This window comes from Lolium rigidum, chromosome 5 (assembly GCF_022539505.1).
Source record: "Lolium rigidum isolate FL_2022 chromosome 5, APGP_CSIRO_Lrig_0.1, whole genome shotgun sequence".
In the NCBI taxonomy this organism is placed as follows: Eukaryota; Viridiplantae; Streptophyta; class Magnoliopsida; order Poales; family Poaceae; genus Lolium; species Lolium rigidum.
The window spans coordinates 107,330,341-107,355,139 of NC_061512.1; the positions used below are offsets into that span (position 1 = coordinate 107,330,341).

The 24,799-nt window shown below is 44.1% G+C and overlaps 3 protein-coding genes and 1 long non-coding RNA gene across 4 annotated transcripts; 2 read left to right on the forward strand and 2 right to left on the reverse strand.

Moving 5' to 3' along the window:
• The first annotated feature begins 4,627 nt into the window (after nucleotides 1–4,627).
• LOC124651756 (calcineurin B-like protein 6) lies at nucleotides 4,628–8,978 on the forward strand. The gene is made up of 9 exons (XM_047190794.1): nucleotides 4,628–4,758; nucleotides 5,086–5,252; nucleotides 5,370–5,452; nucleotides 5,553–5,612; nucleotides 6,673–6,781; nucleotides 7,421–7,473; nucleotides 7,857–7,937; nucleotides 8,033–8,145; nucleotides 8,623–8,978. The coding sequence occupies exons 2-9, from the start codon at nucleotides 5,129–5,131 to the stop codon at nucleotides 8,678–8,680; spliced, it is 681 nt and encodes a 226-aa protein (XP_047046750.1). The 5' UTR covers nucleotides 4,628–4,758; nucleotides 5,086–5,128; the 3' UTR covers nucleotides 8,681–8,978.
• A 1,927-nt stretch (nucleotides 8,979–10,905) lies between these two features.
• On the reverse strand, nucleotides 10,906–11,725 carry LOC124651757 (protein ALP1-like). Its single transcript, XM_047190795.1, has 2 exons — nucleotides 11,568–11,725; nucleotides 10,906–11,481 (listed from the first exon to the last, which is right to left on the reverse strand). Exons 1-2 carry the CDS (start codon nucleotides 11,695–11,697, stop codon nucleotides 11,012–11,014), a joined length of 600 nt encoding a protein of 199 aa, XP_047046751.1. The 5' UTR covers nucleotides 11,698–11,725; the 3' UTR covers nucleotides 10,906–11,011.
• Nucleotides 11,726–12,572: 847 nt separating this feature from the next.
• On the reverse strand, nucleotides 12,573–13,483 carry LOC124656236 (L10-interacting MYB domain-containing protein-like). The gene is made up of 3 exons (XM_047195017.1): nucleotides 13,163–13,483; nucleotides 12,988–13,075; nucleotides 12,573–12,790 (listed from the first exon to the last, which is right to left on the reverse strand). Exons 1-3 carry the CDS (start codon nucleotides 13,481–13,483, stop codon nucleotides 12,573–12,575), a joined length of 627 nt encoding a protein of 208 aa, XP_047050973.1.
• Nucleotides 13,484–14,926: 1,443 nt separating this feature from the next.
• LOC124651758 lies at nucleotides 14,927–15,390 on the forward strand. The gene is made up of 2 exons (XR_006987496.1): nucleotides 14,927–15,103; nucleotides 15,310–15,390. It is a non-coding gene; the product is annotated as an uncharacterized LOC124651758 (long non-coding RNA).
• The last annotated feature ends 9,409 nt before the right edge of the window (nucleotides 15,391–24,799 follow it).

Sequence of the window (24,799 nt, forward strand, 5' to 3'; positions counted from 1 at the left end):
AAATCTAGTACTTACTTTTCTATCAACGGCTTAACTTGGCACAACAAAACTCAAAACTAAGATAAGAAGAGGTTGCTACAGTAGTAAACAACTTCCAAGACACAAAATAAAAACAAAGTGCTGTAGGTAAAAACATGGGTTGTCTCCCATAAGCGCTTTTCTTTAACGCCTTTCAGCTAGGCGCAGAAAGTGTGTATCAAGTATTATCAAGAGGTGAAGCATCAACATTACCTTGGGCTTTACCCTTACCTTTCTTATTGTTTTTCTTTCCCTTTGGTTTAGGAAATATACGAGTTTCTCCCGGTATAGAGGTGAATTTCAAAGTGCCTTCTCCAACATCAATGACTCGCTCCCAATAGTTTCAAGCAGGGATCTTCCGAGTGTGAGTTTTCCCTGTTTCAACAACAAGATAATCAATAGATATTGTTCTTCCACAAATAGTTGTATGCACACCTGCGGCTATTCCTTTAGGGATTATAGTAGAGTTATCAATGAGAGTTATCTTTTCTCCTCCTTCCTCAACTCCCCAAAGTTTCAAAGATTTATAAATACTTTCGTGCATAAGGCAAAATTCATACATAATATCACAGTAGGCATGGAGGGTTCGATCACCGACAACAATTTTAACAGAAGGATCCCACAATGAGAGTTTAGAGTTCACTAAGACTTGTTCAAGACGATTACGAACGTGGCAATAGTTATCATTCAAGCGAGATGTACTTATCTCCGAGTATTTAATCTACTATATATGCTAGCGAGGACTCGAATCAAAGTTATTAGCTGAATCATATGATGCAACCAACTTCTTTATGGCATTAAAAGCTTGATCCCCATTGCAATGAAGGAAATCTCCTCCCACTAAAGTATCCAAAGCATATCTATAGCGAACCATAAGACCAAAATAAAAATTACTAAGGAGCAAACTTAGAGTCATTTGAGGTTCAGTTTCACAATAAGAAGTAAAAATTCTAGACCAAGCATCCTTAAAACTCTCCTCATCCCCTTGTTTAAAAGTGAAGACTAATTCTTCAGGCGAAGAAGTAACAGGTTCAGAGCTAGACATGGTAACAAAAGTAACTAATTTTTTTTTTGTATTTTTAATATAGAGTGCAAGACAATAAAGTAAACTAGATAAAGTAAATGCAAGTAAACTAATTTTTTTGTGTTTTTGATATAGAGTGCAAGACAGTAAATAAAGTAAAACTAGCAACTAATTTTTTTTTGTGTTTTGATTTAGTGCAGCAAACAAAGTAGTAAATAAAATAAAGCAAGACAAAAACAAAGTAAAGAGATTGAGAAGTGGAGACTCCCTTGCAGCGTGTCTTGATCTCCCCGGCAACGGCGCCGTAAAAAGAGCTTGATGGCGTGTATTTCACACGTTCGTTGGGCAACCCCAAGAGGAAGGTATGATGCGCACAGCAGCAAGTTTTCCCTCGTAAAGAAACCAAGGTTTATCGAACCAGGAGGAGCCAAGAAGCACGTTGAAGGTTGATGGCGGCGGGATGTAGTGCGGCGCAACACCGGAGATTCCGGCGCCAACGTGGAACCCGCACAACACAACCAAAGTACTTTGCCCCAACGAAACAAGTGAGGTTGTCAATCTCACCGGCTTGCTGTAACAAAGGATTAACCGTATTGTGTGGAAGATGATTGTTTGCAGAGAAAACAAGTAAAAACAAGTATTGCAAGTAGATTGTATTTCGAGTAAAGAGAATTGGACCGGGGTCCACAGTTCACTAGAGGTGTCTCTCCCATAAGACGAACATCATGTTGGGTGAACAAATTACAGCTTGGGCAATTGACAAATAAAGAGAGCATGACAATGCACATACATATCATGATGAGTATAGTGAGATTTAATTGGGCATTACGACAAAGTACATAGACCGCCATCCAACCGCATCTATGCCTAAAAAGTCCACCTTCAGAGTTATCATCCGAACCCCTCCAGTATTAAGTTGCAAAGCAACAGTACAATTGCATTAAGTATGGTGCGTAATGTAATCAACAACTACATCCTTAGACATAGCATCAATGTTTTATCCCTAGTGGCAACAAGACAACACAACCTTAGAACTTTCCGTCACTCGTCCCGGTGTCAATGCGGCATGAACCCACTATCGAGCATAAGTACTCCCTCTTGGAGTTAAAAGCATCTACTTGGCCGAGCATCTACTAATAACGGAGAGCATGCAAGATCATAAACAACACATAAGCATAACTTTGATAATCAACATAACAAGTATTCTCTATTCATCGGATCCCAACAAACGCAACATATAGAATTACATATAGATGATCTTGATCATGATAGGCAGCTCACAAGATCCGACAATGATAGCACAATGGGGAGAAGACAACCATCTAGCTACCGCTATGGACCCATAGTCCAGGGGTAGACTACTCACTCATCACTCCGGAGGCGACCATGGCGGTGTAGAGTCCTCCGGGAGATGATTCCCCTCTCCGGCAGGGTGCCGGAGGCGATCTCCGGGATCCCCCGAGATGGGATCGGCGGCGACGGCGTCTCGCAATGTTTTCCGTATCGTGGCTCTCGGTACTGGGGGTTTCGGCACGGAGGCTTTAAGTAGGCGGAAGGGCAAGTCGAGAGGCGGCACGGGGGGCCCACACCACGGGGCCGCGCGGCCAAGGGGGGGGCCGCGCCGCCTTAGGGTTTGGCTCCCCCGTGGCCCCTCTTCGTCTCGTCTTCGGTCTTCTGGAAGCTTCGTGAGAAAATAGGCCTCTGGGCTTTTATTTCATCCAATTCCGAGAATATTTCTTTACTAGGATTTCGAAACCAAAAACAGCTAGAAAACAAAGAATCGGCACTTCGGCATCTTGTTAATAGGTTAGTTCCAGAAAATGCACGAATATGACATAAAGTGTGCATAAAACATGTAGATAACATCAATAATGTGGCATGGAACACAAGAAATTATCGATACGTTGGAGACGTATCAAACAACGCCACTTCGCATGGGCGCCACTCAGATAAGTGTGACGCCGATAGAAAGAGCGCAACACAAAAGGATTAGTTCGGTGAATTAGTTTGGTCGGAAGGTCATTGCGTGCTTTTCTTTTAAAAAAAATGATTATTTTTTCAAAATCGCTAGCGAAGGTCGGGGCAGAGGAGGTCGTCGCTAATGGCTACTGCTCATCCACTCCACGCGCCCGGCCACCCTGCGCGGCTCTCCTAATCCATGGGTCGCCGAGGAGGCCGCTGTTGCCTGCCCGACAAGCTCCACGTGCCTGGATCAAACGAGGAGGTCAGGGCAGAGGAGGCTGTCGCCCACGGCTCAAGAACGGCCACCCCACGCACCCCCTTCTCCATGGTTGCAGAAGACGCAGATCGAGCTGCCGCACTCCGCCCTGCTCTTTTGCTCCCCGCCGCCACTTGCTTGGTTTCCGCATGAAAATAGAGGAGGAGAACGCGGACGGGCCGGAGAGGATGAGACTGGAGAGAGGGCAGAGAAGAGGGAGGGAGAGGCTATGAGAGGTACCTGCGGACGAGCGTTGCGGGCCGACCGGAAGAAAGGAGCGGCGGCGACGACGCCGTCGTCCTGCACCTGAAGCTCCGGTGGCTGGGCTTAGGAAACCCTAGGCGGGTGAGGCTTTGCCTACCGCCTCTTCTCCATGGAACCCTAGAAGATCTGGTGCTCTGCTGTCCACCCGCCCCCTCCCTCTCTCCATCCGACCATGGCCAAGGAGGAGGCGCTCCTGCCCTGTACCCGGCGACGAAGGAGCCTCCGCCACACACCGGCCGACCCCGTCCTCTCCACAGGGTTGTGCAAGAAATGAAAGAGGAAAAGACCTTTTTGCCCCTGATGGGCATGCGGAACCACATGAGGAACCACTGCGCAACACTGTTTGGGTGAACACCCACACTCGGTCACGTAGCGACGGTCGCTGACGGCAGGGCCCCGCGAAAAGCAGACCCCCTCGTCAGTGGATGGGCGGGTAAGCCAGCGGCGGTGAAAAGGAGACGCGAGGATTGGACGGCCGGGACCATGTGAGCAGTTTCCAGACTCTCATCTAACGGCCAGGATCGTCCGATCGGGAAATTCGACGGCTCAGAGCGTGCCACGTCACTGAAATAGACGGTCAGGATTGAGATGGCCTGGATGGAGCCCTTGAGGTGCAAGAATGTTTAAAAGAGATGTCCTTCAAGCTTCTTGGTTCAAGCTTCACCACATTTTCGATTAATCATGTCTCTCGTCATAGTAATGAATCGACACATATTCTTGCTCGTTCGGCTGAGCATTTTGTTTCTTACTTAGTCAGGAACTTTGCCCCGAAATGTATACGGAGAACTCTATGTAATGTTGCTGTTTGATTAATAAAGTGCTGTGATCTCAAAAAAAAAAAGAGATGTCCTATGTCCAATCTGCAACATTCACGACGTCTTAAAAATCATTAAAACCGTGTAGCAACTACGTTTATACAATTGGGGCAAGAGCAGTAAATGGTAACCAACAAAGAGGCCAGGCAGGGTGAGTATTATGGGCTCTGTAAAGTACACATTCTGAAAGGGCCTACCTCATGATGAAAGCCCATGATAGATGGAACACCCCCACCCTGGAATCTGGGAGCAAGAGACAGATCAGATCCCGGCGGCATCCTCCCCAGGTTCCAGAACTGCTGACGTGGCGCTCCTCCTCCTCCTCCTCTCGCCTCTCCCACCACCGCCTCGTCTGCCACACCGCCGGCGACCGTCGGTCCCTTCCCCACCCTCCGCCGCCGCAGGGATGGCCCAATGAGGTGACGCACCAACTCATCCCTCTAACCCCCAATTTCGCACCCCGCTCAATTTACCAATCTCGGCGTCACCGGCCGTCGTCGCGCGCGCTCCTCCTCGCGTCGCGGCGCGGCGCGGGGATCCCGATCCAGGCGCGCGAGCAGGCCTGTCGCAGAAGCGCGCGATTCAGGGGAGAATGCGCGCGGAATCCATAGGATTTCTGCGTCTGGCTTTGATTTCTCGTTTGGCATAGACGCGAGTCGGGATTTTCGTTGGGTTATTATTGCCCCGTTCCAGTAGCCGTGGTGATCGTGCAGAATTGATCCGCATCTCCCCGTTGATCGTTGCAGGTGTATGTGAGCCGCGTTGATCTGGCTTCTGCGGGAGTGTGAAATGGTGGATTTCCCGGAAGGGTTGCGACGGCTCGCTGGTCTGCTCCTCAAGTGCTGCGATCTTGACATACCGAATCGCCCCAAGGGCCTCGAGGATCCTGAGCGGCTCGCAAGGGACACAGTTTGTATGTTCTCTTCACTTTCTTACCTCCGATTACTGGATCAGTTTGTACCTCACTTATACGCTAGTATGCTGTGTTGTTGGCCTTTTATTCACCGGTTTATTCCTTGTTGTCATGCAGTTAGCGTAAATGAGATCGAGGCGTTGTACGAGCTCTTCAAGAAGATTAGCAGTGCTGTGGTTGATGATGGCGTGATTAATAAGGTCTGTAAGCTATGCTGATTTCGTTGGTGGGGACTGTGGAGCCTAGTGGTTGACAATTAATAGACTATCTCGCTCATTCTCATGCATGTTTTGTGCGCAGGAAGAATTCCAACTAGCGCTGTTTAAGACTAACAGGAAAGATAGCATGTTTGCTGACCGGGTATGTATACGTGCCTTCTATTTAATGGAGTTCCTGTTATACAAGTCAACTTTAATTTTGTTCCCGGTATTTGTTTGTTCTTGTTCTATTGTTTTATTCTTTGCCCTATTAGTTCTTTGGTTCACCTTTGACCTAAGGTTTGCACTTGTGTACGCCACGGAAGCATCTTGGATGCAGTATGAACATTGGCAGTAATGCAGTGTTACGTTACATGGAGCTATCTAAAACAGTGCGAGCTTGGGATTTTGAAGTTTCGATCAGGTGCCCAGGCGCATGTGTGATGTGTCTGTAGGCGCGCACACCGACATGCCTCCATTGCCCGAGCTAGGATTTCGCATTTTGCCATGGACTGGCTGGGTTTTAAGTAGATTTGGGGTGTCATAAGTTACTACAGTAAAACCAACGCTAATTTGAGCCCTGCAATCAATGTGGCATAGTAGATATGTACAGTCTGTGTATCTAAATACTGAACATTTCATCCATCTTACGCTATTATTTCTATATCAATTGCTACCTCTGCCCTGAAACAGAACGTATATAAGTTTTCTTGAAAAGTCAAACAATGTAAAGTTTGACCAAGTTTTTAGAAAAAAATTATCAACAACCATAACACCATATTGATATTATGCAAATATGTTTGATGATGCATCTAATGGTTTCGATTTGGTATGTTGATGGTCTTTTCTAAAACCCCGTGGTCAAACTTTACACCGTTTGACTCCTGAAAAAAAAATTATAGGCCTTCCTTTCAGAAACGGAGGTAGTATGCAAGAAAAGCCAGAATCTGCCAAGGCTAAATACACAGCAAATCAAAACAGGGGTATATTGGGCTCTAAAATAAGGGTATATTTTCGAAGTACACAAATTTGAAATCTGCAAGAATCTAACTCACTACTACTATGGGAATGGGATAGTAGGGTATGTGGTCCCACGTGACCTCATCTGTTGGGATTGATGTGAAGTTTTTACTCCCTACTGTTGTTACAAATATGTACATATGACACTTCTTTTCAATGATTTGATTTCAATATGTGTTTATGTTGTAATTTAATCTATTTAGGTGTTTGATTTGTTCGACACGAAGCACAATGGGATTCTGGAATTCGAGGAATTTGTGCGAGCTCTTTCTGTGTTCCATCCTAATGCACCAGTTGATGACAAAATTGATTGTAAGCCATCATGCTTCTTTATTTTCTCGTTTAGTAACCGTGATAATGTGACATGGTTGAGTGAGAACTCTTTTTTTTCTTTTCTCTTCTATATGCGGCAATTATTCAAGAACAATGATCTTAAGTTATTACATGTTAGCAAAGGTTTATGGAAAGTTAGTTATCTGTTCACTTCATTGGCGGATCCCTTGGCGCTTATGTGCACATGATGTGCACCTGAAACTGCTTTATGGTCTACATTTCCACTAGGAGGAACACAAACTGTTCAACACTGCATATACTCAAACCTTCAAGTTAGACAGACTATCACTGCAACCCTAGCAGTTGTGACTGGACATTCTTTCTTTTGATTTAGTTGTATTATAGTAGAGATCACCCTGTAAGTGAGGGAGAGTGGTGTGCAGATATGGATCAGTCTTATGTAGTAGATACACTGTAATTTAATTCATCTATTATTACCTAGATCGTCTTTATGTTCAATTTCTTCTGCTTTCTTACATCCAAGCACATGAATATTCTTTATTTCTCAACTACTTCTTCAGTTCTTGCAAATAGCATTCATTTCTTTTATAATTTTTGTTTATATCCTCCTAAATCATCCACTGTTCTAATCTTATGCCATATATGAACAACTTGCAGTTGCTTTCAAACTGTATGATCTCAAACAACAAGGTTTTATTGAAAAGCAAGAGGTACTACCTTCATTTCCCCATAACCACTCTTTCTTCTGTGCTTTTTTAGTACCTGCGATTGGTTAACCTGTGGAAGATTGTTCTTTCACCTAGATGTGCGTGAGTACCTAATGTTGTAGTCCATTTCTTCTTCCTGCCAAGTTGTGTTCCTGCTGCCAGTGAAAAAGTTTGGAATGATGCGAGACTTCTGCACACAGATATTAAACTAAATTGAGTTAACCATGTTGAACACTCATGCATAGAAATTAATGCCCTTCTGCAATCCTTCTGTGTTAATATTATTCTATTTTTTTACTTGGAGAAAGCATATCCAATATACCATCAAGTTTAGGTAGGAGCAATTGACTCAAAAGAAATTCATCGTGCACCTTCTCAATTGTCAGGTAAAGCAAATGGTGGTTGCCACACTTGCTGAATCAGGGATGAACCTTTCAGATGACGTTATAGAAGGCATTATCGACAAGGTAGACATAACTATATGTGTTGCTGTACATAATGTATGTCTGTTGAATTTATGCTTTGATGCTTACTGGTCAAACTTGCTTTTCACCTTCCTTAGACATTTGAGGAAGCAGATACAAAGCATGATGGTAAAATCGACAAGGAGGAATGGCGCAATCTTGTCTTGAGGCATCCATCTTTGCTGAAGAATATGACACTCCCATATCTCAGGTCAGTATGGCTGGCGTGTTTATGCATTGTGTGCCCCTCTCCCTCTCCTAGTAACTCGAGTCAAATCACTGATGTCTTGTCTTCCTCGAGTCCGATCTCGGAATATGGCAATGTCCCTAATTAAGTCGAGGAATGGAAAGCATATCTAGTATTTAGGAAATACCAAACATATTTATTGAAAATATGGCAACTAAATAAATGCATTATCTTAAAATCAAGGATGCCTCTAAAAGGGCCCTCTATCTTGTAACTACTATGATTTAATCCTTGCTTTATTAGCCAGATTGAATTGGGATATTATGTGCCAGCTGCTAACCTATCATGATTATAAGTCTAAACCAGGTCGGAAAAGGCTGATTTGATTTGAGATTAAACATTGAAAGTAGAAAAACACAGAGTTCACTTTATTTTGCACAGCAGCAGCGTTTAATAACTGTTTGTCAATGTTGTCCTAATTATGAAATACTTTATCAACAGGGATATTACCACTACATTTCCAAGCTTTGTCTTCAACTCTCAGGTGGAGGATGCCTGAGATCTCAGTTTCTATGTTACTACTGAATCTTGTGGGGAGTACAGCAGACCAGATCCTAGGTGGAACTTGTGTGTTTTTATTTGTTTATTCCCTTTCGGCCACATCCTCCTTCTGCTTGGAACCATTCTTGTAGTTTTTGCGCTTCTTCAAAATGTGAATTCTCAGTAATCTCGTGATGGTTCTTCTTTTGTATATACCTGAGAGTATAATCTAGCATGAACTGTTCCTTGTTATCATGTATAAATGCTCACCTGCTACATGGCTGCATGTACGAGTAGCAACTGAAGTGGTATAGTCATCATATGTACTGTTTTTCTGTTTCGTTCATTCATCCATTGGTTCTCATGTTGTTGCCGGTGGCGGTGGCTCTTGCAATCGTTCAACGTGGTGCCTTGGCGGGTGCATACACTGAATCCTTTCTATCTTCGAGCCGAAGCATACTTGAAGACTTGATGATGCCTTGATGTTCTCCAGGTGAAGCTTCTTGCACTTGTGTTGTAGCAGACCTGAACATGCCTTGCCCAAAGCACCAAAAGCAGATAATCTGCATGCAAGGCCGCAAGATTGCACGGCATCTCTCCAGGCTATAAACTTTTTACTCTTTTGTGCTGCTAGAGAGATGGGGCGTCTCCAAGGGTGACCGCTACGCCACTGTTTCAGACGACCTCGCCATTGCCAGTGGGAGAAGACGGTTTGACTGTGCATGTATGTCGGGACTGTCTAATCATCATCTAGCTGAAAATACAATTCGCCATAAGTCACATTTTCCCTATAGTAGAGTTGGTTCCTTTCAATCCTCATTCCTTTACCATTCTGATCAGTTCAAACGTGAAAAAAATCATTATGTTTATTACAAGTGAGTCCGGTTTTTTCCCTGGCTTTTTTTACTACCACAGCTAAACCCTGTTTCAAAACAAATTTAGTCTCCTTCTGGCCCCGTTATTACCAGATCTAGCTATTTTATGGGCATTACAGCAAAATATGGGTCTTCTTTCTCTTGGCATGTTCTGTATCTGCATCCACGCCACCATTCTTTCTTGTTCCTCCTCACGCAAAGACTCCTCCATCCCAGCGAAGCACGACAATAACGCATGAAAAAAAAGGGAGAAATGAGATCAAAACGAAAAGAGAGGGGGAGATCCACAAGAGCAAGGGATGCACGATGGAGGGGAATGAGAATTTCTACAATAAAATGAAGGCAGTCGAAGATGGACAATCGTTTGGACCTCCTACACGCAGTATACGGGCATATCACCCCACACAGTCTCCTCCTTCTTTTTCACTGACTCTGCTTTACATCTATCTTGCTCAAGCATATGGCTCTCTTATTTCTCTTAATCTACACATAAATGATCAATAGTGTTAGCCCTTTAGTGTATGAACACTCGAATTCGGTTAGCTACTGAAAAAAGGGAAGGTAGACATGGACTAAAATCTACTTTAGAAATAACTGTCAAACTATGTAGAAATGACTGACAAATTATGCAGGTAGACATGAACTAAAATCTACTGAGAAAATGATCATGCTGCACGTAGGCGCAGTAGAAGCTGCTGTACCTCATTGGCTCTTGACAAGGACTATCTGGTGGCAATCCACAAAACCAAAAACTGCATGAGCTCGTTTGTCTTTTGAAAAATACAAGCATTCGGAAATGGAAGAGAGTGGTGTTGAACACATCTTACTGAAAAATATTGACCATACCATAATTGTACTCGAATTAAGCATAGTCCTTGTCTACCTGCAATATTTGTTATCTTTACCAAAGAGAAAACAAAGATAACACACTTCTGCTCGTGGGAGCAAGTCCGTTGGCTTGTGAGCAGAGACGATGGATGGCAGCCGGTTTTAGCCAAACTTACCATTGGGTTTCGTGATTATATTGAGAAATGTGTGGGGTGTCTTTTACAATAATAAACTAAGTAAAGAATTAGAAACTAAGTAATGAGAAACCATGAGAAGTGGCAATGGGGACTAAGGGTGTGTTTGTTTGGGCTGCAGTTGTGGAAAATCAGCTGTGGAGAATCAGCAGTGTAGAATCAGCAGTGGAAAAGCAGCAGTGGAAGTGGAGATTTGGTGTTTGGCAAATCAGCTTTTGACGACTGCTGTTGCTGTTTGCAGAACTGAAATGTCTGAAATGCCCCTGATGCAATCAATTTTGTATATCTGATGCAGTAATTATCATGACTATTATATGAGGCTATTTGAAATATAAATGTACTTCATATTACATCTGAACATAAAACACCATATATTAGAAATACGATGTCGTTGTGGTAGTTATATTACAAAGTTGTCCCAAAGTATCCAAACGAGATACAATTTTTTCATGCCTACAAGACACCTCCTCTAGCAATGAACAAATCATCGGCTATGTTATCACGCATGTTGTTCATGCTAACATGGTCGTCTCCCAAATCATTGCCTACATTACCTCCTGATGTGGAAACAACATGGCCTGGAGGCATATAGTTCTCATCATTGTCACATCGATAGAAGTGGAGATCAAACAACTGACTATCCCTAATGAAGTTATGGAGACCCATACACGCAATGATAATCTCTGTCTGCTTCTCTAATGGATAACTTGGCACACCACGCAAGATGCGCCATTTTTGCTTCAATACACCAAATGTTCTCTCAATAGCATTCCGCAGAGATGAATGGGCATGGTTGAATATTTCTTTCTTCCCAGTAGGTGGTCCAGCAAGTCTGAACTCAGGTAGATGATACTTGGTGCCTGTATATGGTGAAAGATAGCCATCCTGATTGGGATAACCCGAATCAACTAGATAGTACCTTCCTGAATGAAATATGGTGAAGCACAAGTGAGTGATAGCATAGATGACACAAATATGATCATAAAGAAGAATGCACAAGTTTAACTACCTGGAGGAGGATGCGGAAAATTTGCTTCAAACTTAAACAATGTATCTTTGAATATCCTTGTGTCATGCACAGAACCTGGCCATCCTGCAACTATGGAGGTGAACCGCAAGTCAAAATCACACACGGCCATAACATTTTGTGTCGAATATCCATAGCGACCAACATGGTTAACCATATGAGCAGCTGGCACAGTAACCGGTATGTGCGTCCCATCGATGGCACCAATAGCACCATCGAAATGAGGTGTGAATCTAGAGTCCCGTAGCCTCTCATGCACCGTTGGGAATAGTGGATCAATAGGCTTGATGATATCTCCCGCTAACTGATTCACACAGTATAGCACCTCCGCAAACTTTCTATTGATTGTCTCCTTGCTTCTTTTGAATCTGTTCTGAACTTGTGACACAGATTGAGGACTACCAAGAGTCCACAAAAACATTCCAAGTGCCTCCTCGGAACCCATGTTGGTTGATCCCTCCAGACCATACTTTTCAACCAAAGTGTCATGCAAAGAATCAAAACATGGCCTATGCATTCTAAACATGGCATAGCAATCCTTCGAGTTGCCCAAATTATCAAATACCCATTGTTGTCCAGTGTACCTTGGTTCCACCCTTGGTTTCTTCTCAAGATGCTTCTCAGAATGTGACAGAACTTGATACATAATTGCAGTATTCAGCCGTCGACGGCGTCTTCTTGCATCCATAAGTGCAGACTCGATGCCATCCTCACTTTCACTGCTGTGGCTGCTACTCATCTAAAAAAAACAGCAATAGCATCAGCACAAACAGCAATATATATGATGAAAACAGAACACAAACAGCAATATATATGATGAAAACAGAACACAAACAGCAATATATATGATGAAAACAGAACAAAGATACAATCTCAAAGTACATTATAGATACAATCCATAACTTAGTAGTCATTACATGAAAGCATAAAGATACAATCTCAAAAGTACATTATGAGATAGGCATACAAAGCATAAAGATACAATCTCTAATTTCTCTTCCTATCCTCATATTGCATCTTCAACCAACGAAGCCGACCCTCCGCTGTCTTCATGGTATGGAAGAAAGCTCGGTTTTCAAGTTTGCTAAACAATTTAGTTGCCATGTAATGCTCAACACTACCCTCAAGGGCTCCACAATCCACAACTTCTTTCATGATGTCTTCAATGTCTTGAACAATTTGGGTTGAAGATGAGACAGCCCGATCTTCATTAATGCAATGGTCAATATAACGCTTAAAGTCTTGCTGCATTGGACTCTTATTTTTCTTCCCGGGCTGGCTGCAATCCTAGCAGCCCCACGCTTTTTATTCGGAGGTGTTGGTGTTGCCTCTTCGTCATCGACAATATTAACCAAATCAGCGGGCACCTCTTTTGGCACTCCCGGCATGACAGCCGATGTACCATCAACATGGGCATCCTCAAACATCTGATCCATCATCTCCAGGTTGTCCGGAGGACCTCTCTTGAAACCCGCAATAAGCTTGTTAGCCTGCATAACATTTCACAAGTTAAAAACCATAATATAATCCATCTATTTCAAAATGTACATATGACATAAACATGGCATATAACATACCTTGATCAGTTCATCCCACTGTTCCTTTGACGCTGTGATTGTTTGTTTCACCGGATCCCAACCAAGTCCAGTTGCTTTCGTTCTATAATACACCCATGCTTGGTACAATGATTTGGTTGAATCCCATTTATTTTTGAACTGCGGCCTCGAATAGGTTTTCCCTGTCCTACGAGCAAATTCGATACCTAGAATCTTGTACCCCTCCGGACTAAGAAAAGCTGTAGGTCTATTTCCTTTTTCTTTTTGATCGGCGCAGATTTCACAAAAAACTGTGGTGGACACAGCATCCCAATGTGCTTTCCGTATCTTATCATGATCCATCTAGTTACATGACCATAGAACGAAATTAACAACAATCTATCCATGTGTGAAAATATGTAAAGCACATGTACGTATTGCTATCTATATGAGCAAATAGTAAACAGCAAATTCTATTACTTATCTCCAGATTACAATGGGCCAATAAATTGCTGTTCTCCATTATCATCACAGTACAAAGAATCAAAAAGGAGGGCAGAGAGCCTCACCTTGCTGCTGGATGTGCTTGACAGGTCGGAGAAGAGGCGTCGGGGTTGGAGCTGGCCTTGGGCGCGTCGGAGTAGGTGAAGAGGACGCCAGAGAACGTAGTACGGTGAGTCGGCGGCTGCTCGAACAGCTCGCTTCTCCGGCAGCCGACGGAGACGACGCCGAGGCGTCGTTGCACGGGAAGGCGTCAACGGGGCGGGAGAGGCAGAGCACGGGGCGGGAGAGGCACGGGGCGGGAGAGGCAGAGCACGGGGCGGCGGGAGTACCTCTGCTTTGGCGGCCGGGACGGGCGGCGGCGGCGGCGGAAGGCGTCGACGGGGCGTGAGAGGCGGAGCACGGGCCGGGAGGGGCAGAGCACGGGGCGGGAGAGGCAGAGCACGGGGCGGCGGGAGGAGCTCTGCTGGCGGCCGGGACGGGCGGCGGCGGCGGGGGAATTCCTAACCCTAGCTATCGCCTTCCATGGCAGTGCAGAGGAGAGAAAAAGCAGAGGTCGGGGAACGAATCGACCGGGGCACTGGGCAATTACGGGCGGACGCGCGGTGGCAGTTTTTTTGTAAAAACGGGGAACTTGCGAGGATAGATACGTCCACACCACCCGGGAAGCGGCAGAAAATCTGGAGAAGCTGCCCTCGCCCCGCTTCCCGCATTACCTTAGCTGTTTGTTACTGCTTCTTCCCCGCTTCTGCTTTGTAGAATCGGTAGCAAAAAACAAACAGCTAAATTCTGAACCGCGCTGGCCGGAAGCGGGATAGAAAATACACTGCGGGAGCAGGTTTGCGGGAAGCGGGGCGAGGGCAGCTTCTCCAGATTTTCTGCCGCTTCCCGGGTGGTGTGGACGTATCTATCCTCGCAAGTTCCCCGTTTTTACAAAAAAACTGCCACCGCGCGTCCGCCCGTAATTGCCCAGTGCCCCGGTCGATTCGTTCCCCGACCTCTGCTTTTCTCTCCTCCGCACCGCCATGGAAGGCGATAGCTAGGGTTAGGAATTCCCCGCCGCCGCCGCCCGTCCCGGCCGCCGGCAGAGCTCCTCCCGCCGCCCCGTGCTCTGCCTCTCCCGCCCCGTGCTCTGCCCCTCCCGGCCCGTGCTCCGCCTCTCACGCCCCGTCGACGCCTTCCGCCGCCGCCGCCGCCCGTCCCGGCCGCCAAAGCGAGGTACTCCCGCCGCCCCGTGCTCTGCCTCTCCCGCCCCGTGCCTCTCCCGCCCCGTGCTCTGCCTCTCCCGCCCCGTTGACGCCTTCCCGTGCAACGACGCCTCGGCGTCGTCTCCGTCGGCTGCCGGAGAAGCGAGCTGTTCGAGCAGCCGCCGACTCACCGTACTACGTTCTCTGGCGTCCTCTTCACCTACTCCGACGCGCCCAAGGCCAGCTCCAACCCCGACGCCTCTTCTCCGACCTGTCAAGCACATCCAGCAGCAAGGTGAGGCTCTCTGCCCTCCTTTTTGATTCTTTGTACTGTGATGATAATGGAGAACAGCAATTTATTGGCCCATTGTAATCTGGAGATAAGTAATAGAATTTGCTGTTTACTATTTGCTCATATAGATAGCAATACGTACATGTGCTTTACATATTTTCACACATGGATAGATTGTTGTTAATTTCGTTCTATGGTCATGTAACTAGATGGATCATGATAAGATACCGAAAGCACATTGGGATGCTGTGTCCACCACAGTTTTTTGTGAAATCTGCGCCGATCAAAAATAAAAAGGAAATAGACCTACAGCTTTTCTTAGTCCGGAGGGGTACAAGATTCTAGGTATCGAATTTGCTCGTAGGACAGGGAAAACCTATTCGAGGCCGCAGTTCAAAAATAAATGGGATTCAACCAAATCATTGTACCAAGCATGGGTGTATTATAGAACGAAAGCAACTGGACTTGGTTGGGATCCGGTGAAACAAACAATCACAGCGTCAAAGGAACAGTGGGATGAACTGATCAAGGTATGTTATATGCCATGTTTATGTCATATGTACATTTTGAAATAGATGGATTATATTATGGTTTTTAACTTGTGAAATGTTATGCAGGCTAACAAGCTTATTGCGGGTTTCAAGAGAGGTCCTCCGGACAACCTGGAGATGATGGATCAGATGTTTGAGGATGCCCATGTTGATGGTACATCGGCTGTCATGCCGGGAGTGCCAAAAGAGGTGCCCGCTGATTTGGTTAATATTGTCGATGACGAAGAGGCAACACCAACACCTCCGAATAAAAAGCGTGGGGCTGCTAGGATTGCAGCCAGCCCGGGGAAGAAAAATAAGAGTCCAATGCAGCAAGACTTTAAGCGTTATATTGACCATTGCATTAATGAAGATCGGGCTGTCTCATCTTCAACCCAAATTGTTCAAGACATTGAAGACATCATGAAAGAAGTTGTGGATTGTGGAGCCCTTGAGGGTAGTGTTGAGCATTACATGGCAACTAAATTGTTTAGCAAACTTGAAAACCGAGCTTTCTTCCATACCATGAAGACAGCGGAGGGTCGGCTTCGTTGGTTGAAGATGCAATATGAGGATAGGAAGAGAAATTAGAGATTGTATCTTTATGCTTTGTATGCCTATCTCATAATGTACTTTTGAGATTGTATCTTTATGCTTTCATGTAATGACTACTAAGTTATGGATTGTATCTATAATGTACTTTGAGATTGTATCTTTGTTCTGTTTTCATCATATATATTGCTGTTTGTGTTCTGTTTTCATCATATATATTGCTGTTTGTGTTCTGTTTTCATCATATATATTGCTGTTTGTGCTGATGCTATTGCTGTTTTTTTTAGATGAGTAGCAGCCACAGCAGTGAAAGTGAGGATGGCATCGAGTCTGCACTTATGGATGCAAGAAGACGCCGTCGACGGCTGAATACTGCAATTATGTATCAAGTTCTGTCACATTCTGAGAAGCATCTTGAGAAGAAACCAAGGGTGGAACCAAGGTACACTGGACAACAATGGGTATTTGATAATTTGGGCAACTCGAAGGATTGCTATGCCATGTTTAGAATGCATAGGCCATGTTTTGATTCTTTGCATGACACTTTGGTTGAAAAGTATGGTCTGGAGGGATCAACCAACATGTGTTCCGAGGAGGCACTTGGAATGTTTTTGTGGACTCTTGGTAGTCCTCAATCTGTGTCACAAGTTCAGAACAGATTCAAAAGAAGCAAGGAGACAATCAATAGAAAGTTTGCGGAGGTGCTATACTGTGTGAATCAGTTAGCGGGAGATATCATCAAGCCTATTGATCCACTATTCCCAACGGTGCATGAGAGGCTACGGGACTCTAGATTCACACCTCATTTCGATGGTGCTATTGGTGCCATCGATGGGACGCACATACCGGTTACTGTGCCAGCTGCTCATATGGTTAACCATGTTGGTCGCTATGGATATTCGACACAAAATGTTATGGCCGTGTGTGATTTTGACTTGCGGTTCACCTCCATAGTTGCAGGATGGCCGGGTTCTGTGCATGACACAAGGATATTCAAAGATACATTGTTTAAGTTTGAAGCAAATTTTCCGCATCCTCCTCCAGGTAGTTAAACTTGTGCATTCTTCTTTATGATCATATTTGTGTCATCTATGCTATCACTCACTTGTGCTTCACCATATTTCATTCAGGAAGGTACTATCTAGTTGATTCGGGTTATCCCAATCAGGATGGCTATCTTTCACCATATACAGGCACCAAGTATCATCTACCTGAGTTCAGACTTGCTGGACCACCTACTGGGAAGAAAGAAATATTCAACCATGCCCATTCATCTCTACGGAATGCTATTGAGAGAACATTTGGTGTATTGAAGCAAAAATGGCGCATCTTGCGTGGTGTGCCAAGTTATCCATTAGAGAAGCGAGACAGAGATTATCATTGCGTGTATGGGTCTCCATAACTTCATTAGGGATAGTCAGTTGTTTGATCTCCACTTCTATCGATGTGACAATGATGAGAACTATATGCCTCCAGGCCATGTTGTTTCCACATCAGGAGGTAATGTAGGCAATGATTTGGGAGACGACCATGTTAGCATGAACAACATGCGTGATAACATAGCCGATGATTTGTTCATTGCTAGAGGAGGTGTCTTGTAGGCATGAAAAAATTGTATCTCGTTTGGATACTTTGGGACAACTTTGTAATATAACTACCACAACGACATCGTATTTCTAATATATGGTGTTTTATGTTCAGATGTAATATGAAGTACATTTATATTTCAAATAGCCTCATATAATAGTCATGATAATTACTGCATCAGATATACAAAATTGATTGCATCAGGGCATTCCAGACATTTCAGTTCTGCAAACAGCAACAGCAGTCGTCAAAAGCTGATTTGCCAAACACCAAATCTCCACTTCCACTGCTGCTTTTCCACTGCTGATTCTACACTGCTGATTCTCCACAGCTGATTTTCCACAACTGCAGCCCAAACAAACACACCCTAAGCACTGTAGATGCAGTGTTTTGGGCTACTCCTCTTCTACCTCATCCAGCGAACCCTTCACATGATTTGTGCCAGTCCCTCCTACTATGTTTTTTGTGAATGCCAGACCCTCCTACTAATATACCAGGAAGAAGCGCAACATCTTTGTCTGCCAAAATTATCATTCGAAACCTATCTTGATGGAGCACACCACTCAAATTATAGAAAAGACAGTGTTGTTCATACCAATCATAGAAGTAGAGAACGTTAGCTTACCCATTGCATTTAGTGATCAAGGTTTCCATGGCATGATCGATACTGACGGTGTTCAGATTGCTCCACACGTATCAGCAAAACACATCACACGTGCACAAATATAAAAGCTCAAAATCAGTGCCGCACAAAACTCGCACAATCCATGGTCTCGGAAAACCTTCATTGTTGCTGCTTCTTGATCCTCGGGCCTCTGCTGCAGAAAATAAAACAATAAAAATCCAAGCAAAACAAAACTGAAAGAATAAAGATGGATAGATTGAGCAAAGGCATATGGTCTGCAAAAGATGTGAAATAAATCAAGAATCAATTGACAAATGAGTAAATCATACACCTGTAGTATCTCTGGTCTGTCGTTGACTTGTTAATGTTAGAATGTGGTAAAAGAGATAGTTAGTGTGATAACCCGATTTTCAAATTATTATTTAATTAGGGTTAAATGCTAATTTGTTTCTTATTGATGTGGCTTTTGCTAATCTCTAGTATTTAACTTGGCTGGTAATCTTTGCTTGCAACAATAATTAGATGAGTTTAGCATAGTGGCAAGTTGATTTATTTGTGCATGATCTGTAGTATAGAACGTATATGCATGGATCAGTCGTTGGAGCTGCTTCGTGCGATTGTATGTGCATGTGCACTGAACTTTGTATGCACGAGCGGTGCATGTACTAGATGTACAAATCATTCTTGTAGTGGAAACGTGGCTTAATCAGAGGTCATAAGTGATGTGTTGGCAAGGTAAAGTAGCTTAGTCAGCAAACAGCTATCGTTGCATGCTGGCCAGGTTGATAGACTAATTTCCTTTGCTCACGTCTGGACGTCGGTCAGCGACCTTAATTCACTTCGAAGGGTCAAGCGGCCGGCTGATATTTTAGCCAGCGTTAAGCGGCAGGGCGGCCTGATATTTTATCTAGAACCGACGTAGTCTCCCCTTATAAATAGCTAGTGCTGCTGCTCAAAGCATAGTATCGTTTGGCTGCATAGAGTGCCCGAGCATAGAGAGAGTGAGAGAACGGTTGAGAGCTGAGCATGCATCCATGTTTAGGAGTTAAGAGGAGATAGAAATACATAGAGTAGGATGTGCTGTTAGATTGTACAGAGGAGTGACGAAGCCGTAGATACGAAGAATAATATCTACCATCCGTCTATATAGCTGCGGACTTATTATCGGTGGAGGAAGTATTATTTCAAGATAGATGATATCTGATTCAGGCAAGCTGTTTCTACATCTCTCATATATATTATGAAGTAGATTTTGTTGTTAAAGGTTATAATGTAGCTTTGGTAGATGATATCGGAGATATTCGTGGGCTAATCCGCCGGTGTCGTTACACGGTGATGGATCCGCTGGAGCCACCGGTACGAATCGGGTATTAGCGCGAATATCGATAGAAAGTGCTGAGAAATACATGTTTTCATAAGAGAAACTTGGTGCTACGAAGGTAAACATATTGTACCGGTCACAGCTCAGGTATGGGACTGACTGAGTTCTCCTCTGGGGACGGTCTCTGTTCGGGAACGTGTCGGTGATGGATCCGTAGGAGCGATCAACATCAGTAGGTCAGAGTGTCCGGGTTCTAGTGGGTCAAAGGGCTCTGCTCTTCTAGCGCCTGTGTGGTGCTAGTTGAGGCTGTCGATGTCGGAGTACCCCTCTGCAGAGTGTAAAAGTGTGAATTTCACCCCTGTGATTCCCGGGTAGGGAAACTTACTTTCATGTGTGGCCCATGCGTTTTTAAATTGCCTAATAACTTAACCACATGTTATTGTTTTTCGAAAAGAATTTCTGTTTTACAATTTATATGTTTGTGTATAATCGGTTTACTGAGTATGACTTGTCGTACTCATCAGCTTCCCATGTTTTTTTTAGACGCAGATGTTATTCGAAGAAGACCTCGTCGGTGGAGGTTTAGGCTGGACCAGCGGGTGGGAATCGATTAGAGAATCTAGTTGTAATTGTTGTGTAATCGTAAAAGAAAATATGAATAGATGAGCTTCTCGAGATTCACTGTGCTGGTTTTTAAGCCTGCATTTTTAGCCTTGCACGAGTATAAGCCTCTCGGTTTATAGGCGCGCGGCGGCTGTCTCGTCCAGACCCGGTCTCGGGGCGTGACAGTTAGCGACATGTTACAAAACTACAAGAGAACGATCAAGAGAATATCACAAGGCCACTAGAACATCATGCTGTGATACCGTTTTGTACTGCGCTACTAGTATCATATAACCGTTGGAAAAAAAATAGGATACAGTACAGAGCAGGATTAACTTGTGAGTGAAAACACTTTTAGAAGCTATACTGGTGCTTTGTGTTTCATTTCCCTAATTAATTTGGATCTTTGCGACCAACCCGCTCCCAAACCGCTCTCTATCTGTGCAATCTCCGCGTCAAAACTTACCCATGGGCATTTGGAACTTAACAAATAAGTTAATTGTGTCAGGCTCTTCTATATTAAGAGATTGCCTCTTTTAGGAAACAAAATTAAGCAAAATATGACCAAGACTGGGAAAAACTTAATAAATAAACAAGAAAATAATTACATCCAAACTTACAGAATTGACACCAAAACTGATAAATGAGGGAAAGTGGGAGACTGATCTAAAAATGAGAGACTGAAAAAAGTAAGAACAAATACTGAGACTGAAGAAAGAATGCCAGAGAATGAATTAAGAGATACCGAAGAAAAACTGTCAGAGAAATATGAGAAAAGGAAGACTAAAAAAAGTGAGATCACTTGAGAATAATGAGACCAGAGACGAACTGAGGAAAAAAAAAAGAGAGACAGAGAGAAGAAAAGGCTAAAGAAATGACTGAGGGAAAGTAGGAGACTGATCTAAAAATGAGAGATTGAAAAAATTAAGAACAAATACTGAGACTGAAGAAAGAATGCCAGAGAATGAATTAAGAGATACCGAAGAAAAAGTGTCAGAGAAATATGAGAAAAAGAAGAATGAAAAAAACAAAATGAGATGACTTGAGAATAATGAGACCGGAGAAGAACTGAGAAAAAAAAGAGACATGGAGAAGAAAAGGCCAAAGAAATAACTGAACAAAGAGATGCCGATGAAAGTGTGACAAAGAAATAGTCGTCGGAAGCAGCATAGAGTAGACCGTCTGTGTAGCTATGAAGTTTATATATAATGATAATGAAATGGTGCAGAGAGCGTTCAAAAAAATTCAAATCGACAAAAGCAGCAATAGCGATCATGCGGTATATCGTCGTTTGCTAACTGAATGAGAGGTGGTGCCAAAGTAATCCTGTTGGCCTTCAAATTCGTGGGCTTCTATGGCATCATGAGGCCACTTCATGTAACAACTTATATGTTTTCATAAAAAAGAAACAACGTATATGTAGAATGAGAACATATGTTTCTAAAACAAAATGTGCAGGAGAACATACGTGTGGAAACCAGCATAGATTGGTAAAACATTGTCCAAGTGAAACAAACGGAAGAATAAAAACACATATTCAGCAATGCACGGCTGAAGAGCCTATCCTACTAAAAATACATAGCAGAAAAAGGACAGGCAAATGGACCTCCGCGGCGTAGGTTAGCTATGGTATAATGATTGACTGTAACAAAAAATATAGTTTACCATCTCTTAGTGAAAATCCAAGGAAAAGTTGTTTGCATACAAAAATGTCAAAAAGAATCATTGTTTGCACATGAGATGTTGCTGCATGGAAAAATTCACGGTACCGCCAACCAAGCAATTCCTTGATATATTTACAGTATAGCCCTAGCACCTGCAAGCTGATCACGTAGCCAAATGCCTGATGCTAACAGACTAGATGTGATCGATAAAAACTGCAATCTGAAACAATTTGAGACCAATGTGTTCATGCTCAGACCAAAAATAGACCAATCCACTAAGAGCTAGTCCAAATTAAACCAAAATACATTAGTGATCCAACCCATTCAGAGTAGTCCAAAGCAAACCAGTAGAGAATCCAAACTGAAACTTAAGAGCAACCAACTATTCCCAGTCTTAGATATAAACTGTACCAATCAAAAATGAAATAAGAACAGCTAAAAACCCCAGGAACTACTCCAGCCTCAACTCTTTCAGGTCAGATCTTACCGTTCTCAAGTACATGAATATCTAAATTGGGGCTTGGGGGAAACAGGGGAACAAAGACAGAGACGAAACTACATACTTGCATTTTGTCAACATAGCCCTACAAAAGCCACCACTAATCCACACAACATACACGCATGATGCACTAGGCGAGGATACGAGGCAAAAAAAAGTGTCCAAACAGAATGAAGGGTGCCCGTGGCGACTTGCATCAAGTGCGACGAAGAAAAGAAAGAAGAGACAAGCGTGCACCCGATCTATTGACGGTGCCTGCTCCATCCGCCTCCTCTGTCAAAAGCGGCTCCGTCTCCGCCATGGGAGAACCTCGACTGTCGGCCTCCTCCAGGACCCATCTTCCCTCCTCCGTCCTCGTCCGCCCGGTGACCCCATGTTCCACTTCCGCCGGAAGAGAGCCCAGCACAGCCCCCTCCTTCCCGGATCTCCCTCTCCCTGCCTGGGACACGCTTTTTTTTTTGACAGAAAACCGGCGCTTTATTGATTAAATCACATCAATACAAAGGAGTCCCCGGATGCAATCCGGAACAGAATAGGAAATAAAGCTAGAGTTTACATCTTGACAAGATTTAGCTAAAACATGCACCGCTTCATTAAGAACACGCTTCACATGGCAGAAGGATACTGAAGTGAAGCCACTCACCAATTGCTTGATACCAGCCACGACCAAACCAACGGATGATCTGTCCATGCTTCGCGAGTTTAGTCGTTGCACCAGAGAGAGACAATCTGAGGCGAAGATCACCTTTCTCATTCCTTCATCTCAAGCTAGCTCAACCGCCCGCTGAAGAGCCAAAGCCTCCGCATACTCAGGTTGTTGGAGCCCCTCAATGTGTTGTCGACAAGCCACCAAGCAAGTGCCCCGGTGATCTCTCATGACCACTCCTACACCCATGCACTCAGCAGCTTCAAAGATCGCAGCATCAGAGTTAATAAGAACCGTACCTTGCGGCGGCGGTGTCCAAATTGTTGCTGTAGGATTGGACACACACCTGTGCTTGAGGTTTGGTTTATATAGATGCTCTTTGATCAGATCGACATAAGCAAGAATCTTCACACTTGTGCGGCTAGGATTTGGCTTGACATCTGAGTTTCTCGCCTCATTACGTGCCCCCCAAATATGCCAGAAAACCACTGCTAGAACTGTAGTCTGAAGATCACTTGAGCGAGACAGGAAATCAAAGAGCCAGCTCTTGCAAGACTCAAAATGTTTCCGATATAGCTTCAGAGGAACATGCTCTTTAATTTCCCGCCAAACTACACGAGCAAACTGACAGAACAACATCGCGTGCTCGATACTCTCCGACCGCCCACAGAAAATACAGGTATCGTCCGCCGGGATCTGACGCTTACGGAGTTGTACCCCACTCGGTAAGCAATCATGAACAAATCTCCACAGGTGAATATTCATTTTTCCCGGTGCTTTGATTTTCCAAATGGCTTTCCAATCTTTCTCATTTACTGTCCAATTTGAAAACATACCACGGCCGTTCTTGCTGTGAGCTTGTAGAAACTTATTCGAACGAGCCAGGTTATATGCCAAACGGACAGTAAAAGTCCCATGTCTTGTATGTGGCCAACAAACGAAATCATCACCTGCATGCCTTGAGATTGGGACCTGCAGGATTTGAAGTGCAGTATCATGTGAGAAGAAAACAATGAACATTTTCTAGGTTCCACGTGCTAGACTCGTCATTAATTGATTAGACAATGGACAGTGGCAGTCAACGGTATTGGAGATGTTGGCTTCAGAATAACGGGTGGAAAACGTGGAATCCAATTATCCGAGATAATTTTCACAGTTCTACCATCGCCAATACTCCAACGAATACCATGCGTAAGCAGCTCTCGGCCATGCAGGATACTCCGCCAAGTATACGAAGAAGATCTTGGTTTTGTTGCATGCCAAAAGTCTGTCCCTGGGAAATATCTCCCCTTCAGTACACGAGCACATAGAGAGTTTGGATCTGTGAGTAGTCGCCATCCTTGTTTGGCCAACATAGCTTGATTGAAGAGGACGAGGTCGCGAAACCCCATACCCCCTAGTGTCTTTGGTGTCGATAGCCACTCCCATGATCTCCAATGCATCTTCTTTTTGCCGTCCTCAACTCCCCACCAACGATCAGCAATGATTTTCCTCATCTTGTCACAAGTGGTCAAGGGAAGCTGAAAACAATTCATCACGAACACTGGAATAGCTTGAATTACTGCCTTAAGCAAGGCTTCATTACCTGCACGTGACAGTGGCCTATCAGACCATCCATTGATGCATTTCCAGATTCTTTCCAAGATAAAATTGAAGGTGGCTGTTGGTGATC

What these genes read in the sequence shown, in the direction of transcription:
- LOC124651756 (XM_047190794.1), top strand. Translation starts at nt 5,129, where the DNA reads ATGGTGGATTTCCCGGAAGGGTTGCGACGGCTCGCTGGTCTGCTCCTC. An exon ending in ATGATGGCGTGATTAATAAG is followed by an intron (nt 5,453 to 5,552) that starts GTCTGTAAGCTA and finishes TTTTGTGCGCAG; the next exon opens with GAAGAATTCCAACTAGCGCT. An exon ending in ATGACACTCCCATATCTCAG is followed by an intron (nt 8,146 to 8,622) that starts GTCAGTATGGCT and finishes CTTTATCAACAG; the next exon opens with GGATATTACCACTACATTTC.
- LOC124651757 (XM_047190795.1), bottom strand. Translation starts at nt 11,697, where the DNA reads ATGGCCGTGTGTGATTTTGACTTGCGGTTCACCTCCATAGTTGCAGGA. An exon ending in TTTTCCGCATCCTCCTCCAG is followed by an intron (nt 11,482 to 11,567) that starts GTAGTTAAACTT and finishes TATTTCATTCAG; the next exon opens with GAAGGTACTATCTAGTTGAT.
- LOC124656236 (XM_047195017.1), bottom strand. Translation starts at nt 13,483, where the DNA reads ATGGATCATGATAAGATACGGAAAGCACATTGGGATGCTGTGTCCACC. An exon ending in AGTGGGATGAACTGATCAAG is followed by an intron (nt 13,076 to 13,162) that starts GTATGTTATATG and finishes AATGTTATGCAG; the next exon opens with GCTAACAAGCTTATTGCGGG. An exon ending in TGAGGATGCCCATGTTGATG is followed by an intron (nt 12,791 to 12,987) that starts GTACATCGGCTG and finishes GCATTAATGAAG; the next exon opens with ATCGGGCTGTCTCATCTTCA.